Source organism: Zeus faber (genome assembly GCF_960531495.2).
Source record: "Zeus faber genome assembly, chromosome: 8".
NCBI classification, from domain to species: Eukaryota; Metazoa; Chordata; class Actinopteri; order Zeiformes; family Zeidae; genus Zeus; species Zeus faber.
Window position 1 is genome coordinate 1,967,862 of NC_137195.1, and position 19,202 is coordinate 1,987,063.

The 19,202-nt window shown below is 47.2% G+C and overlaps 2 protein-coding genes across 3 annotated transcripts; one reads left to right on the forward strand and one right to left on the reverse strand.

Annotated features, from left to right (window-relative positions):
• Positions 1–7: 7 nt before the first annotated feature.
• ppp1r8b (protein phosphatase 1, regulatory subunit 8b) lies at positions 8–10,650 on the reverse strand. 2 transcript variants are annotated; one of them, XM_080005957.1, is made up of 7 exons: positions 10,597–10,650; positions 7,918–7,978; positions 6,709–6,862; positions 4,919–5,136; positions 3,504–3,648; positions 3,084–3,148; positions 8–2,616 (listed from the first exon to the last, which is right to left on the reverse strand). In XM_080005957.1, exons 1-7 carry the CDS (start codon positions 10,647–10,649, stop codon positions 2,263–2,265), a joined length of 1,050 nt encoding a protein of 349 aa, XP_079862083.1. In that variant the 5' UTR covers position 10,650; the 3' UTR covers positions 8–2,262. The 2 variants fall into 2 exon arrangements, with proteins under 2 accessions (XP_079862083.1, XP_079862084.1); XM_080005958.1 differs by lacking the exon at positions 6,709–6,862 and having other exon boundaries at positions 10,597–10,647.
• Positions 10,651–12,391: 1,741 nt separating this feature from the next.
• Positions 12,392–19,064, forward strand: themis2 (thymocyte selection associated family member 2; the record flags this gene model as incomplete). Its single annotated transcript, XM_080005766.1, has 6 exons — positions 12,392–12,476; positions 14,465–14,605; positions 15,176–15,583; positions 16,031–17,217; positions 18,030–18,141; positions 18,823–19,064. The coding sequence occupies 6 exons, from the start codon at positions 12,392–12,394 to the stop codon at positions 19,062–19,064; spliced, it is 2,175 nt and encodes a 724-aa protein (XP_079861892.1).
• Positions 19,065–19,202: the final 138 nt, after the last annotated feature.

Consider the following 19,202-nt stretch of genomic DNA (forward strand, 5'->3'; position numbering starts at 1 on the left):
ACGCTGGAAGGAGTACTTCCCTAATTTCACGGGAGCTAGGCTAGCTGATCCCACCGGCAGCCATGCATTGAGCTAACACAGCTGGTCACCTCAAATGGTGGTTTGTACATGACCTGGCTGACAGCGAGCTGTTACGGCAGATAAGCTTTCAACTCTAACAAGAATAAAAACTGAGCTTTTCCTTTTTAATTTACAGTAAGTTCCATGAAAACAAAATCCACACACAGCCGAAGGGAAGACAATAAGTCATAGCAGGTCATCCACACGTTATTACAAATTAAACAATACAAGAGTGTTTTTCAGGTCTTCTGAAACCATTAACATATTTTAATATTCCTAGGTAATAAAGAAAACTAGTGTATGACTGGTAGCCAGTAAAACATATGAGCGGAGCAGAAGTTAAGGGCCATGGATGTCACCGGAGCCCAAACGCTGAGGAAGCCGAGCGCCGACCAACTGGTAGGTGGTGTTCGGGTGGTGATGGAGAGCAGGTTTCGTTTGGAATCCAATCCGCCGGCCTGTGATACAGATGAGCTGAGGATAGAAAGGCCTCGGCAGGGAGCTGACCGCCACGTGGCCCCTGCACGTCACACCGGGGAAGCGTGTTCGCTGTGATGCGCACAGTGAACCGCCGGCCAACGCTCGTCAAAATGAAGTGAACGAGCGTGAAGCGGTTCTGCAGCGAGGAAGCGGAGACGACCGGCTCGTTTCATTCCCGACTTATCCCCCACACGGTGCGCGAGAGAGAGCCTGTACTCAGCGGTGGGCAGGGCGGGGCCGGCAGGGCGGGGCCAGGCAGGGCAGGGGCGCCCTCTAGCGGCTGAGTGACGACGTTAAAAGACGGATCCTGGAAGGCGGCGCTTTCCTAAACGTGACTCATTTCATTTGGAATGAAGCTCATCTTGAGCAGTGGCACTCTGATCTGTCCTTCCCACAGCACAACATTGTTTACAAGTCTTTTCTGAATAACATCAATATACTTTTCAAAAGGAGTTTAAAACAAAAAAAAAAAGGGCGCAGGAAGGAGGCGTCGAAAGTCAAACCTAGTGACGAAGCGTCTTCACATTATGTGGAAGAGAACTGGAGAACCCGACCCAGCGAGCCACAGCGTCAGGAAGCAGGAGAACAAGTGAGGTGGAAAACCCCCGTCCCAGAAAATCAAAGTCCGCTTGCTCCGTCTCGGGGCCACGCCCCGGCCCCTTCCACTCAGCAGTCGGACTCCTGGGTCGACGCTGACCACAGAATCGGCGCGGCCCCTTCAAAACCGGAATTGGACATTCTCAAGCCGGATTTTCCTTTTTCCTACTGTGCTTTTAATGACGCCGCCCACTGCGGTAAATCTGTGCTGGAACGATTTACCGAGTGGAAATGTAACTCACACCGAAAGCCAAATTCATTGAGGCACTTTGTGACACTTCCCGATATTCCCACGTGGTCCGTGGGGCTGATTCATCGCTTGGCGGAGCATCTACAACCTCGGGAAAAAACTCGGAAGCCAGTGTTCCCTGGAAACAAGGTTCCTCGTACCAGAGATCCAAATGATCAGAACTACGCTGCGCGGCGTCGTCCCGGCCGGTGCACTTTGGGGACTGGATTTTAATATCCAGATGTTTTGGATGAATTGATGCGTACAGCGCTCGGTGTTAAGATCAACACCTTCCAGTAGAAATGGAACCTGGAGTGGTTCCAGTGACACTACGACGTGGTTCTGCTGCCGTTTGATATGTGTTTGCAGTTCTTTTAGTTTTGTCATTTTGAGAGTACTCTCACTGCATCTTAAAATATATGAGCGATGCAATATGTTGTTTTTTTAAACAGCTTTCCAAAAATGTAATAATAAAAACAACACGGTACCCATTCCTTCCTCCTTCCCTCTTCCAAACTCAACATTTGGAAGAGGGAACGAGTCCAACAGCACCAGCTCGACAAAACCATGACACCCATTCCTGGTCATGGAGGACCTAGAGGGGCGGGGCCTCCCACGCCTGCCTTGGGGGGCGGGGCCTCCCACGCCTGCCTGGGGGGGCGAGGCCTCCCACACCTGCCCGGGGGGGCGGGGCCTCCCCGTTTACTATCCCAGCGGTGCCAGTTGGAGGAATGTTCGGAAGGTTTTGGTGAAAACGCAGGAACACGGAGAAAAAACAACAACGGAAAATCCTAAAACATATAAAACAGAACCTTGTGAAGCATCCTGGGGCCACAGTCCCTGTCTCTGTGGGAGACCCTGAGAGTCAGCTGTGGGGGGCGGGGTCAGCCGCGGGGTCAGATGAGGAGGGAGGGGGTGGGCTTCTTCCCGGGCCACGCCTCCTTGGCGTACTTCTTCTTTCGCGGCTCGTTGTGGCCGTCGGGGAGGTAGGGGCCCGTGACCGGGGCGGGGTTCAGGGTGACAGGGGGCTGCGGGGCCTCGGGGGCCAGGTCCACCTCCGGCGCGGGGTTGGGGAAGGGCAGCGGGAGACCGCCCAAGATGGCCGCCCCGCCGGGGGCCCCGGTGGGCTGGTTCTCGTGGCTGGCTGGGGGGAGGTCCCCGTACAGGCCGCTGCTCAGGGCGTAGCCGTGGATCCGCTTGGACGCCAGGTCGTCCAGGGCCAGTGTGTTGTGGCCCTCCACGCGCCGCTTCTACGGGAAACAGGAAGGGACATTTAAAGGGAGATTCTACTCCGCACACGGAGCTGAATGTTTCTGCTTAATAAACAAACTATTTCATGGATCCTGAGCAGGATTCCTCCTCCCTGGAGACAGGTTCCCCAACGTCAACGTTTAAAGGGAGATTCCACGACAAGGCAACCTATCGGCTCTCGCGCAAACATTTTTTTCGTGAATAAGTACAAATACATGAACGTCTTTGTGTTGTAGTAGTTAAGTATGCACTCCCCTCCCTCCTGCTGCCAATTTGTGAGCAACCAGTGAAAGCTCTCGGTCTCGAGGAACCTGGCACCGGACAGTGACCTCATCAAACACGTCAACATCGTAATGATTCGATGCTCAGAGCACCAGTGTGAAACCACGTGTTAGATCCACGTCGGGAGGAAAGAACTCAACTCAACTAAACATTTGCTTTTGTTCATCATCAAGTGCTTCCTCACCTTGATGGGAACGACGGCCGTCTGGATCATGTTCCTGAAGCGGCCCACCGAGGGGTCCACGTCCTCTGGAAGACCCACACAAGCCTCGTTAATATCACACCACAACACAACAGTCGACAACACACAGCAGTTTGAGAAAAAACAAAATAACTTCAATGTTCAGACTCAATTCTCTAAAATATCCACAGCCGACGACGCCCCCCCCTCCCGGTGGGATTGTCCATTGTCCTAAAATAAACATGGCAAATATTCTTCTTCCAGATTCATAAACAACCTAAAGTTAATTATGATTGAACATTGCAGCCCACTCCGAGTTCTGCTCCACCCTGCCACTACCACGCCAACATCCGCTTTGTGCGTCGCTGCGGTTGCCATGGCGTCGCTGCGGTCTCTGGACGGAACAGGAAGTGGATGTTTGACCTGGGTTGATGATGTCGTCGTCCTCGCTGAAGGTCACTCTGGAGTTCCTCCTCCTCCTCTTGGGTCTCTGGATCTCCAGGTTTCCCTCCTCGATGGTCAGCAGCGAGATGCGTTTGTTGTGAGCCGTGTTGAACTCCGTCAGGTTCTGTCACCGCGGCGACAGGTGGAGGAGTCAGTGCAACTGAGACAATGAATGACTGAAAACAATATCTCCAAACAAACATCTGACACCAAAGGAGGAAAAGGATGCACCATCTAATAACATGCACACACACACACACACACACACACACACACACACACACACACACACACACACACACACACACACACACACACACACACACACACACACACACACACACACACACACACACACACACACACACGATTGGTTTAGGGATATATTATGTAAGAATATCTAAATCTCCTTCTCTAACAGTTGACGTCTGCATCGGCCTGACAACCGTTAAAACATGAGGATTCATGATAAATATCATCTTATTATTTTACATAATTCCATGGTTCATAATTACAATGATGTCAAAACTCAGCTTCTTAATTATTGTTATGCAAGTTACACAATTTCCTACTTTTGTCAGACTGAATTGATAAGTTTATTATTAATTTTAGGTTGTATATAATTGTTTGTATATATATAATAATAATTGTTCTTCTCATGAAAGCACCGTGAACCACGTCCCAAATGAACTGACACACATTCACAGAGAATGTGAACTTATACATTTTAATATTAAAATGCACAATGCTTACTCCATGGCCCATTTAGTTGTTTTGAAATATGACATTGTTAAAGTGCTTTTGTCTGTATTTTATCAAAAAATGTTTTAAATTACATTTTTTTAATTTGATGATCGTGGGCACTGATACACGAAAATGAACTAAATGGGTTTTATTTCAATATAAAAAATAAAAACGATGGTGGGGCGGTGGGCAAGTAATGTAATCTGTGTACGCCTCAACATTGTGTAACGCTGTAACACCGGTAACCCTGGCAACCCTATGTTGTAGACTTAAATATTGAAATGAAATATTTCACATTCTGTGTGAACATGTATCAATTCATTGTGGACGTATTTGGTGGTGGTTTCAGGAGAAGGGCCCAGATGCACCACCACCAGGATGATCCTCCACACATTGTGCTGATTGTAACAGGATTTCACCTTGACAAGGTCAAAGGCTGTTCAGGAAATAGGCAAAATAATGAACAAAGATCAAAACAAGGCTCCTTTGATTCATGTCTTGCACTGGAACTTTTATTCATTCTACGTATTCTATTATTTTACTTGATGCACTTTGTCCTTTTTATATAAAGCCTTGTTGAAATGTGCTTCATAAATAAACGTTATTAGTAACCCTCATCTCTTCCTCCACCTCCTCCTCCTCCACCTCACCTCCAGCTCCGTCTCCTCCTCCGGTAAGCCCAGCAGCCCCTTCAGCTCCTCATCCTCCCCCGTCTTGCTGTCTCCCGTGCCGGCCGCTCCCTGGCTCTGCGGCTTCTCTCGGATGGTGTAGGTCCGCGTGGAGGCGCCAAACGAAATGGTGGAGTCAATGGGAACCTGCTGCGGCTTGTGAGCCTCCAGGCGGATGTGGCCAAGGAAGGTGCCGTGAGCTGCAGAGTCCAGGACAAAAAGAAAAGCCTCAACTTCCCAAAACTCGACTTTTCATGGAAGCGCATGAGAGTAATACAGAGACAGGCGGACAGACAGACAGGCAGACAGACACAGGCAGACAGACACAGGCAGACAGACACAGGCAGACAGACACAGGCAGACAGACACAGGCAGACAGACAGACATTTTATTGATCCCGGGGGGAAATCTCAATGTCACAGGGGCTTGCATCAAAAAAGGCAATAATAATAATAATAATAATAATAATAATGATAACAATAACAACAATAATACTAATAATAATAATAATGATAACAATAACAATAACAACAATAATAATAATAATAATAATAACAATGATAATAATAATAATAACAATGATAATAATAATAATAATAATGATAACAATAATAATAATAATAATAATGATAACAATAACAACAATAATACTAATAATAATAATAATGATAACAATAACAATAACAACAATAATAATAATAATAATAATAACAATAATAATAATAATAATAATAACAATGATAATAATAATAATAATAATGATAACAATAATAATAATAATAATAATAATAATGATAACAATAACAATAATAATAATGATAACAATAATGATAACGGTAATAATAATAATGATAACAATAATGATAACGATAATAATAATAAGAGAAAATACACGATAAAGCTGAGGATTACCTGAATAATCTGTAATATACAGCAAAGCTAAAGATTTTCTTGAACATTTAAAAAAAAACAAGCCCAATCAAATCATAAACAATAACAAATCAAATTGTCTTTTACAAAAACCCACTGATGGACAATAAGTATAAACATAGAGGAAACAAAAATAACTAAACCCAGAAATCAACAACAGGCAATGTTGATAGTTTTACTTATGTGACTCACGTGTTTATTTTAATTTATTTTTTCTTAAATGCCGTGAGGCAACGCACTGAACTGTGACGGAAAAACTGAGGGAGGTGCAAGCAGACGAATACACACTGGACCAGAAGATTATGTGATTACACACTCAAAAATAATACTAATTACTTGACTAGTTTTTAGTTCACTTCTTAAATAATCTCATATATAAATAAATACAGGTAAAGAGAGAGACAGGCAGTCAACTCTCAAGTAACGTAATCAAGGTTTTGACGAGTTGTCATCTCAGACTAAATGTCCTTTCATCTGGACGTCTCCGTCCTGCTTTCAAACAGCCTCAGACTCGTTGTCGTCTCGGTTGAAACCAAAAGTGATTTCCAGAAGGAAGATGAGAGCCAATGTAGGTGGAAGTGAAGCTTAAATGAAAGCTCTGGATGAATGGGCGTGGCCTCCAGGTGGAGCGGGTGGATGTGGACTAAGAGCAGCACCAAGACCAGACAGAAGGCGCTGACTAGTCCTTCAGTACCTGAGTCCAGGACTTCCTAGTCTGGAACTAGTTCATCTTAAATGAGGCAACATCACTTGTGGATTCATTCAAGTCCAGGACTTCAGTCCAGCTTCACATCAAACCACGTCTGAAAGTCTAAATTTGATCAGTTGTTTTATTTTCTTACTGCTGTTGAGGTCTATGAGGAACAGCCTCTTCAGGTGCTTGTGGTAGACCAAGGCGGCGTGGGCGCGGGAGCAGGACTGGTGGTCGATGGTGAAGTCACACCAGTCAGGGTTCCTCCCGAACAAGTAGAACTTCTTCTCGTCGATGATCAGTTTCTGGCAGGACGGACATTTGGGGGGAAATGCATTAAAACACGAGCAGCAGCGGCACACGGGCAGCGGTACTCGGACACGCGGGCAGCGGCACGGGGGCGGGGGCAGCGGCACGGGGGCGGGGGCAGCGGCGGAGGTGGCGCTGGGACTGTGCCTCCGAGCCATAACTCCACGGTGTCACTTCCCACTGAGGAGCTTAAATCTCGGGGCTGATGTTGCTGTTGCACCACTTTGGAACCAGCAGCCACTGACGTCCCAGCGCAGCCACTGGAACGACTGCCAGGTTTGTATCTGGTGCCAGTATTTACAACTAACAGGTATTATGAGTGGTACTTTCACTTTAACGACTATTACCATATTACTAGGTCTATCATCGTTATTGTTATCACCCCTGTACTATTATCCTTATTGTCATCATTACTATAATAATTATTTTCACAACTGTCTCAGACTATCGATACACACACAAATAATAGTTGTTATATATAACTGAGCAGTGTACTCATACTATACTATAGGAGCAACCGGTGTTTTTATCCTTATCAATGTTCAGCATCTTTAGTGACAAAATAACAATGACCTTGAAATTACCCTCAACGAACACAAGGTACAAGACATCATCAGGTGTGAAATAAGTCACAATGTTCTGTTCCCGTAACGCTCATAAGATCAATCGACTTTTATTTTGATTGGGTGAAATAACGATGACCTCATCCTCAGAGTTTTTTTTGTGGGTTTTTGATTTCATTAGAACTCAATGAGTGTTTCCTGACTTTGAAGACGTTCAGTCGGTGATCACTGCTTAGTTTTAATAAAATGACATCACCTGTCGCCAAGTTTGAAAAATAAAAACACTGACTACGTCACAGTGAAGTAGGGTGTGGTCTAATCTTCCTTCACGACTCCCTCCGCCCTGCGTCGTGTAACGAGCCAGTCAACATGAGATTTAATAAACATGAGATTTAATAAACATGAGATTTAATAAACATGAGATTTAATAAACATGAGATTTAATAAACATGGCAGCTTGGCGGCTGAAGTGCCTCAGAGCCTCTCACCTCGATCAGTTTGTCGCCTTTCATCACGTCCAGGTGGAGGCCGGGTGGAGGCTTCCCTGCCCTGCGCACACAACACAACTGTACTTATTATTAAAGGCGGGGAGGGCGTGGTCACTGCAGGGCATGAGGCCAACGTGCACGTCCTGGCCGAGTGTGTATTTCACAGAGGAGCGGTGGCAGGAGGGCTGCGGGGCGTGGCCCATGACACCATTTACACTTTGTTCTTTTTGAAAGTTGCAGCCTGAACAAATGAAAGAAGGACGTTGAAATGTTGAGGAAACAGAGCGACGCACAAAACAAACACCACAAGCAAAACAAGTCAATTCAATGTTGACAACACTGAGAACAAAACAACAAACAGTGACGTCAGACACAGGACGAGCTCAGTTGAGGGAGCGAAGCCCGACGACGTCTCCGGTTCAACGTCAACTCACAGGAAGCATCGAAGGCAACTACACACGTGAACACGTGTGATTCAGTCAGTGAAGGAGCTGCAGCTCCAGCTGCCATGACGTAGCCTTTCAAACAGGAAAACACCACCCACTTCATGTCAAACACTACCTACTACACAACCTACTACACCACCTACTACTACACCCTGCACACCACCTACTAAACCCTGCGCCCCAGCTACTACACCATCTACTACACCCCGCACACCAGCTACTACACACCACACCCTGCACACGACCTACTACACCCTGCACACCACCTACTGGACCCTGCACACCACCTACTGGACCCTATATACTATGCCCTTCACACCACCTACTACACCCTGCCTACTACACCCTGCCTACACACTACACCCTGCATACTACACCCTGCACACCACCTACTACACCCTATTAGTACACCCTGCGCACCAGCTACTACACCATCTACTACACACTACACCCTGCACACCACCTACTACACACTACATCCTGCACACCACCTACTACACACTGCACACTACACCCTGCACACCACCTACTGGACCCTGCACACCACCTACTGGACCCTATATACTACGCCCTTCACACCACCTACTACACCCTGCCTACTACACTCTGCACACTACATACTACACCTTGCACACCACCTACTACACCCTATATACTACACCCTGCACACCACCTACTACATCCTGCACACCACCTACTACACACTACGTACTACACCGTGCACACTACCTATTACTCCCTGTACACTACACCCTGTACACTACACACTACACCCTGCATACTACACACTATACCCTGTGCACTACATACTACCTACTACACCCTGCAGGGTGTACATACTGCATACTAGACACAACATACTACACCCTGCCCACTACATAGTACACCTTTCATACCACACCCTCCACACCACATACACCCTACATACTGCACATTACATACAGCATACCACACCCTACACACTTCATAATAAATACCACAGCTTGCCTACACCATGCACATGACATTCTACACCCTACATCTTCCATGCTACACCTACTACATCCTGCACACCACCTACTACACCCAACACACTACCTACTACACCCAACACACTAAACCCTGCGCACTAAACCCTGTGCACTATACACCTCATGCACCACCTACTACACCCTGCACACTACACACCACCTACTACAACCTACAGACTACACCATGCACACTACCTATTACACCCTGCACACCACCTACTACACCCAACACACTACCTACTACACCCAACACACTAAACCCTGCGCACTATACACCTCATGCACCACCTACTACACCCTACACACTACCTACACCATGCATACTACACCCTGCGCACTACATACTACACACTACACCCTGCAGGGTGTACACACACATACTACACCCTACACACGACATTCTACACACTACATCTTCCATACTACACCCTCCACACTACATACAGCATACCACACCCGACATACTTCATAATACCACAGCCTGCCTACTACACCCTGCACACGACATTCTACACACTACATCTTCCATACTACATCCTGCACACTACATACTGTATGCTACACCCTACATACTACACCCGGTGGGTTTCAGGTGGAATCAGGGCAGGTTATTAACTGTTATTGGAGCAGCTTCCTTCAGGTCGGATAGAAGCGATGCCTTTTTACTCCGAACTAACAGTTAATAAGAGGGATTGTCTTGAGTTGATAACACCCGCTGTGGTTTACAGGTATAACGTGTGTTCATGTGTTGTCCTCCTCCGCTCACCGCGCATCACTACACCAACTCAAACCAATTCGCTTCCGAGTCGGCGAACAGAACGACTCGTTCCACCGAGTCACTCGTCACGGACCGAATCTTAAAGAAGCAGCCGAAGCCCTCAGCGCCCCCACCCGTGTGGCCCCGCTGCAGCTAAAGGGTTAGCGGTGGCTAACTGCCGCTAGCCGAGCCACGCATGCGACCGGGCACCGAATGCACCGTGGATACAACCGAGTCTCCGTCGCGGACACGTTGCGGCTGCAGTGCGGGTCCACGGACGCCGGAATAAGTGCGATGGGTGATGTTAGCGGAGGGTCGGGAGGCAGGGGAGGCAGTGCGAGCCGCCGGCTAAGCGGCTAGCCGGCAGCTAGCCCGGGGCCGCTCCCCGCCGCAGGGCGACGGTTGCGTCCCGTAAGACCCGCGCACCGCGCTGTGTGGCGGCCCGTGCGGGGTGCGTCTCTCTCACCATGAAGGGCAGTCGAACGGAACCGCGGTGTCTTTACTTATTTTAGTCGCCATGTTGCCTGGGGTTCTTTTTTCTGCAGCCGAACTGCGCACTGGGTAAACCGTGGCGCAGGGGATCATGGGAGATGAAGTTGTTTACCTGGTCTCTCTGCACTGCAGCCCCCTGCTGCTTGGGAGGATGCCACCTACTACACCCTACATACTACACCCTTCACACTACACCCAATATAATACACCCTACATACTACACCCTACACACTACACCCAATATACTACAGCCTGCACACTACACCCTACATACTACACCCTGCACCCTACATACTACACACTATATACTACACCCTGCACACTCCACCCTACATCCTATACCCTACATACTACACCCAATATACTACACCCTACACACTACACCCAATATATTACACACCACACACTATATACTACACCCTACACCCTACACCCAATATACTACACACCACACACTATATACTACAGCCTGCACACTACACCTACATACTACAACCAATATACTACACCCTACACACTACACCCTACACCCAATATATCACACACCACACACTATATACTACACCCTGCACACTACACCCTACACACTACACCCTACATACTACACCCAATATACTACACACCACACACTATATACTACACCTTGCATACTAGACTCTACACACTACATCCTACATACTATACCCTCCATACTACACACTACATACTACACCTCCACACTACATACTACACCTTGCATACTAGACTCTACACACTACATCCTACATACTATACCCTCCATACTACACACTACACCTCCACACTACATACTACACCTTGCATACTAGACTCTACAAACTACATCCTGCATACTACACACTACATATGACACACTACATACTACACCTTGCATACTACACACTACATACTACACACTACATACTTCACCCTGCATACCACACACTGCACACTACACTCACATACTACACCCTGCACACTACACACTGCATGCTACACCCACACGCTACAAACTACACCCTGCACACTCCATGCCACACCCTACAGACTACAGACTACATACTACATACTACATACTACAAACTACACCCTGCCCCTTAAGCTGAGCTCCATTAAAAATGCTTTGCAGCCTGTCGATTTGCAGCGCCCTGTCGCAGGCGGTGTTACCATTAGTCCCTCAGTGGAAATACCAATCCACTTCCCTGTGTTCTCTGCCAGATTGTTTCTTGCATAACGCTGAGATTTCCGAAACGACTTCCTGTTTCCTGTACCTTCTGTCTGAACTTCTATTTGACTCCCTGGACTCTGATTCTCTGCCTGATTTCCTGGAGGATAACTTTGCCTTCTCCGTCAATCTCCTGGTTTTGACAACTTCCTGTTTTCTGTAAATAAATTTTGTAAATAAAACTTGGACTTCTTATCAGATTGTTGTTGTGTCGTGCTTATGGGTTCACATCCGAGTCAGTGAGCGTAACAAAAGTAGAAAACAAAAAGCAGAAGTAATAAAATTTTGTATTCTGCAAAACTAAGTGCTGTGTGAATATGTGCGTGTGAGTACTGCAATTAGTGCAGCTGTAATAAGTTCTTTTGACACCTCTTTATGCTCATAAATAAAATGAGGATCTTCTGCCGAGCGTTTCCCCCCTGACCGCAACACCGAGTATGAGCATACTTCCTCAACGATCGCTGTGGTTTTTCAAGCCCACACAGACACCCTCTCATGCACTCACACACCATTCTCTTCGCATCTTGGGTCGAGTGAAGCTGCAGTGATGGAGCTGCAGCACTTCATCTCCACCTTGGACAAGTCGTCTCTTCCCAGGGTTCTCCAGGTCTGCTCAGGCATATACTTCCAAGGTACCACACGCCTCTCTCTCCTCTCGCTCCTTTCTCTTCTACCAGAAGCACTCCTGCAGCTCCTGCAGACGTAGAAATACTAGAACTTGCATCAGCATTAGGGCTCACTTTCTTTGCTTGCTGAATATTGTACCTGATTTCAAGTTGAAATATTGATTATTTTCTATAATCCCTGCCTCCAAAAACTTTCAAAAGAAAGGATGAGATGAGACTTAATCGCTGGGAGGAAATTCAGTTGTTACAGCAGCAGAACAGCGATCAGTCAAAAAAAAAAGAGATACAAATGAAACAAAAACTAAAATATCGGTACACAAACTACACATCGTCTTGAACCAGCGAGAAAACAATAATATATATACATCGACTTACCACCACACCATTAAAACCACTGAAGTGAAGTGAAGTGAATAACACTGATCATATAGTTCTAGTAGCACCTGTCAAGGGGTGTTGTGTGTTTCCAGTATGCAGTGGTGGTCTGATACCGCAACCTCAGGTTGGGTTTCTCCCTCTTAAACAACTAAGCTGTCACTAATACATTTTTCTGGATGCAATTTGTTTAACCTAGCAATCCAAAAAACATCATGCTTATACTGTGAGACAGATTTTCTACTTCCCTTAAGGAAGAAATACGTTGCCCACAAAATGACCCCGTCATGCAGAGTCAGAATACCTGTCGTCTCGTTCAGCTTCTGCTCTTCTGGGACCTGAAACTCATAGGTCTCTGGGAACACGGGAGGTGTGAAAGCTGCCACTTCCATTGCTGTTCTAAACACGCAGCGCCGCTGTTTTAAACACACAAACATTGAGTTAAACAAGTTCAATGTAGAATTTCCATTTAAATGCTGTATCTTTGTCACAAATAATATGTTTTAATAGTCGTTGTTTATTATAGGCATAATCATTAATATCAGCTAATTGTGTAATTTATTGTACCCCAAAGGATGTATTCTTCTGCATGCAAACTTCTGCATGTAAATCACTTAAAACACTGTGACGTTTTATTATTTTTATGTCTTTCATACACATTCTTATTCTCTGTGTTTTTATTTTTTTTCCGTTTCATGTATTTTATGTAAGGCACTTTGATCTCTCTCTCTCTCACTTTTTTCCATCTTTCTTTATGTTTAGAATTTATTTTGGTGACAGGTGTTTTTTGTTAGTTGTAGTGTGTAGATACAGCGGGTGGGCGGTGCTGGTTTGTGTGGGTCAGCAGCGATGTCAGATTCACCAGGTCACCACGGAAACACAGCGTTAAGATCTTCACTGCGTGAGTGTGCGCTGGGCGTGGCACAGGTTATGACACGTCGCTTGAAGTTTAGTTAAGCATTTACGTGATAGTTAAGGCTAATGGATCGGATTCAACTTTTTTTTTTTTTCTGATATCTGATCCAGTGATTTTGGCCAGCATTGGACCGAAACTGAGCATCGGATCGGCGCATCCCTAGTACCTACCGAAAGTACTCCAAGGAAGGTCAACCGGTGAACTGGCGACAGGGTCATGGGGCCCAAGGCTCATTGATGCACGTGGGGAGCAAAGTCTAGTCCGTCTGGTTCGATGCCACAGTAGAACAACTGTAGCACAAAGTGGTGAAGAGGTGAATGTTGCTATGATAGAAAGGTATAGAACACACGCACACGTCATGGCAGCTTGCTGCGTACGGGAGCGCTCACAGTGTCCATGCTGACCCCTGTCCACCTAATGTTGTGGCTGCTCAGTGTATATAATAGTAGCATAAAGTTGGGCATATCAGCGTATCTGGTAATTTTGCAACAGGTTTTGACTAATTCCTGCTCCAAATATGGATAGATGTGGCTCAAACTTGGCCCACGGGATGTCTGAACTGCCCCGAATCCAACCTACAACTCATTCATGTCTGTGGGTTTCGGCCGAAAAAAGGCCAAGGAGAAAATAAGTTAATAAATCCGAACCAAAAAAAAGAGTCTGAAGAGAAAACAGGGGATGAGTGTCTCGCTTTGTGTCCCAGGGTCGGTGTACGAGCTTGCGGGGAGCGAGGTTTGTCTGTCCACTGGAGACCTGATCCAGGTCCTGGCCACGGAGCTGATCTCCATGAGCTGCGAGAACATCAGGAACCACGAGACGTTCGAGCTGCCCATCTCACACAAAGGCACGGCCTCTGTCGCTGTCACACGGCGCTTTTTCCTTTAACTTATTTGAAATGTGACCTTTCATTTGTTATTTTTCTTTTAATGTTTGCTCAAGGTGGGGGATGCAGTCCAACTCATACTCTATTAATGAAGTGGTATCTCGCATTTTTTATCTCATAAACTTTGAATGCAGAGCTGGAAAATGTGTGTTCATAAAGGTAAATTCCACTCAGGGATTTTGAGCCCACAAGGTGGATTCGCTCATTTAGATACACCCCAGGGGTCCAAACGAGTGAAACCAGCTGTTCAGCACATGGCTGGAACAAAAACATGACGGGACTTTTAAGATGAGACTTTATTAATCATCAGGGGGAAATCTGGCTGGGGAAAGCAGCAGAGGTGGACAGAGCAATCAGGAGGAGATAATAATGGAATGGAGTGAAATATATGTGGACATGGAGTATAAACAGAAGTTATGTAGATAAACCTTCCTCATCTTCCTCTTGTATAGTTGTTCTTGTTGAAAAGGTCCCCAAGTAAAAAAAGGGAGCAACTTTATTTATCTCCAGCGGACCCTGTGCTCTCTCCAGGCTTGTTCCAGTTGGTCCCGGATGAAACGTACAGCACGTTGGGGGAGCTGTTGGCTTTGCGTACTCCGGCCTCGGCCCCGCATACTCCCATCTCCTTCGTCAGTCACAGTGAGCTGAGGTTGGGGAGATTCATCCTGGAAGCCTGGACAGTGCTGCATGTGCGGTCGGTGGAGCAGGGCAAGGCGTGGTGCCTGGTCCGGGGGCAGCAGGGAGCCTCGGCGCGGCTGGCGGTACCTCTGTCCTGCCCCGGGGAGTTCTCGGAGTTGAGGAATGACCAGAGCTTCACGCTGCGACAGATCGTGGATCTGCCGGAGCTTCGCAGCCGCAGGTTTATCTGCGCAGACCGGCCCGTGGAGGCCACGCCGCTCCTCCTCCGGCCAATATACCAGATCCTGGTCAAAACGAGCTGTGAGTAATGACATGATAAAACAATGCTCCATATAATAGTTTGAATGTGGATCGGAATCTGCTTATATCCCACTATTTCAGCAGCAAATATTTTAATCTACCATAGTGTAACTAACCTTTTAATATGACTATTGCACTTTGGATGTGAGAGGACTTTACGTCAGGTCAATTAACCAACGCTTTTGTCCAAAGCAACTTATTTTAACCTATTCAGCCATGCAGAAGTCATCGGAAGCAGTTCGGTGTTAAGTGTCTTGCACAAGGCAATTCGGCACGCTGCTAGGAGGAGCCAGGCATAGAACCTGCAATCTTCCGATTAACAGGCGGCGCCACTGCACCTCTGGAGCCACACCCCCAGAATAAAGCATCTTTTGTCCTATTCTTTTGCATCCTAATATGAACACTAACAGTACTAACAATGCATTATTCTCCGTTTTGCTCAAACAGTGACAAACGAAACCCTGAGGTTCAACTCCAGCTTGGATGTGGAAGTGGTGGATGTGACTCAACAGTTTAAGGACGCCCTCTTCACCAGCCCACTCTCCCTGACGGCGCTCCTCTCCGAGCCAGACGAAGCCTTCCCCGCCATTGCTGAGATCGTCCAAGGTGCGGAGACCAAGTACCTGCTGCACTGTAGCTGGCTGCAGGAGCTGCGCAGGGGCCAGCGCCTGGTCCTTCATCGGAAAGGCCCCTCAGCCATGGCCCTCTTCTCCAGCACAAAGTGCCGGAACGCCAAACGCTACCTCTTGGTGTCTCAGCATTACGGCGGACGGTTCCGCAGGAGGCCGAGAGAGTTCCACTCGGTGTATGAGGTGTACGCCGCCTCGCTCCACGCGCCGGGCCTCGCTGTCAGCGTGACAATGCAGAGCGAGGATGTGGAGGGCTTCCCCTGCCTCAGCGTGGGGGAGCGGCTGGAGGTTCTGCGCTGCGAGACGCTCACGTCGGCCGACGCAGGGGACCGCGAAGAGGGGAAGGCCCTCGTTTGCCGCCATCTCAAAGAACCAAGTCAGGACGACGACGACGAGGAAGATGAGGACGCCGAGAGAGAAGAGCTCGTCCTGCCGCTGTACATGCAGTGTAACTTTGTGGAGAATATGACCGTTCAGAAGAAGTACACAATCAAGGACTTGTGTCAAGATTTTGCTCTGCCGCTGAACGTCAAGGTGGTGACCCGTGACCCCGGGCTGGAGACGGACCCTCTGTTTGGGTTCCCGTCTCTCAGGTTAGAGGCGCCCACTGTGGAGCCCGTCGTCCAGGCCAGCCTCGCAGACAACCCACAGTTGTGCTTCTTAATCCCGACCCGCTGGCTGTCCATGTCCATCGTTTTCACCAAGCACACCCTGCCGTGGCCCGTGGACCAGTGCCCCGAGTGTCAAGTGGACAGCGTGACCGAAGTGATGGAGGCCGTTTACTATGAGTCCTGCATAAGGACGGAGGCAGACGGGCCTCCACCACCACGGCCCCCAAAGCGGAATCCATCATCATCTTTAACATCGACCGAAAAAACCCCCAGATCTCCCAGACCCTATGCTCCCAGTGACGCCCCAGCTCCTCCAACATGTAGCAGCATCCTGAATGAAGGACTGAGCAACCTCACCCTTATCTGCAATAAACGGCAACCTCCCCCACCTCCGGTAACTATTGAGGGTGGGAATCTAACTGTAAAGGCTAAATTATATTTCCATGCACCTTTAGTCATTTGTTGGGGGTTTTATCCAAAGAGACTGAGTACCAAGTGCACTTTCAGTTGTCTTGGACCAGGCTCCACATTGGCGGCAAAGTGTTTGATAAGAAACATTGGCAAAGTGATTTATTTTAGTAAGACAAAGACAAGAGAAGAGTTAAAACCATTGCGGGAGTTCTAAATTGCAGTTCGGTTAATGGCCACTAGATGGCGCTCTGTTAAGTCAATGGAGGTCAATGGAAAAAAGTTACTTCTCACTGGATATACGGAGTCAATATTTCTACCCCTCAAGACATCATCAATATCTAAGTTTGTGATTTTGAATATTATTGTTATATAAGGAAGAAATTAAGATTGAAAGAGAGGTATATTTGAGGGCGTAGCAGCATTGACAAGCTTTTGGTCGCCACGAAGGAAGGCGTTTTTCCCTTCCTCTGGCCGTGTCCACCCCAGTAAACCAAGACTCCGCCTCCCCCTGGTGCGTGGCTCAGTCTCCTGCCAGGGAGGGGGAGAGCGCAAAACGCAACTCTCAAGGCGTTCGGGTGTGTCCTAGAGAGATGTAGCTTCACTGCTCGGAGAGACCTCAGAATCCTCATGGATCTGGTCTTATCTGTCTCAGGGGATTCCTAGTTTTGATCCTTCTTCCTCATCTCTGTCTCCTAATTCAATGAGCGACCGGCTGCCGCTATGGAGAAGCATTGCTTTGCTTGTATATGATATTATGTAAAAGGATGTGAGAACATTACTGATGTCTCCATGCAGGTTATCTTGAACGACAACCCCCCTCCGATTAAATCCCAAGAACCTGGAAAAGTGAAAACCGCCCAGACTCCTCCAAACGCATACGAGAAATTCAACGCGTCTTCAAAATCAGGTAATTAATTTTTTTCCCCTAAGTTTCACACAAAACATTGTCAGGTTTTCTAACAGACTTTTAATCACACACAGTGCAGCAAGAAAAATGGATGACGGGTCTGGCTACAGGCTCTGGCAGAGTACAGTAGTAGTAGTAGTAGTAGAGTATTTTCATATTTACCGTAGAATCACAGTGTCTGGACTGAATTATATTTGAGTTGGACTTGGAGCAGCGTTGCTTTGGGATTTTTGTTTGATCACCTTAACGCACTCGCTATGAGCTGAATCAGACAACACAGACACAGCATTTACAACAGTAAAACAAAAATGTTATCATATATAATAAGCACCCCTGCCTTTATCTACTTATGAGTCTATTGGCACATAATTGGAAAACCTCTGAGCCCATTTTTCATTTTGTAAAGATTTGAATTTGGGGAATGAGGTAAACACTGAACCTGAACCACGGACCTGTTTGAGAAACACGAGCACTAAGGCACACGATGCAGAAACTACACTGATGTTTTGCTTCCCTTCACTCTTACATAACGACACGGTTTTTTGTATTACATTTTTTTAATCCAATTACCGTGAGCAGGGCGTACTTTGCTCCAACTTGATTGGATTTTGCAGCAGTGATGTCCAGCTGGGACACTGTCCAAGCAGGCAGGAGGTCTGACCCGGGGTGTTGTCTCCGCAGGGACGTGCGTTGGTCTCCAGGAAGACGATGACGGAGACCACGACTACGAGACCCCAGACCACGACTACGAGACCCCAGACCACGACTACGAGACCCCAGACCACGGCTCTGAGACCAGTGGCGCATCTCTGCTAGAGATGCTGAGGAGGACACAGGAGACCGTTCGCTTCTACCCAGAAACCAACAGGGGCTTCAAGAGTCGAAACCTCGGGACGGCTCAGGGAGACAAGAGCTCATCATAGTCTTTGGTTTGACTCATATGAAGCTCTACAGGTGTATTCCAGATGCATGTATCCATCCAGTGGAATCCGATTTGGGACGGCAATACACAACCCCTTAAATCATTCATTTCTCAATGATACAAATCCTTTGTAGTTCTA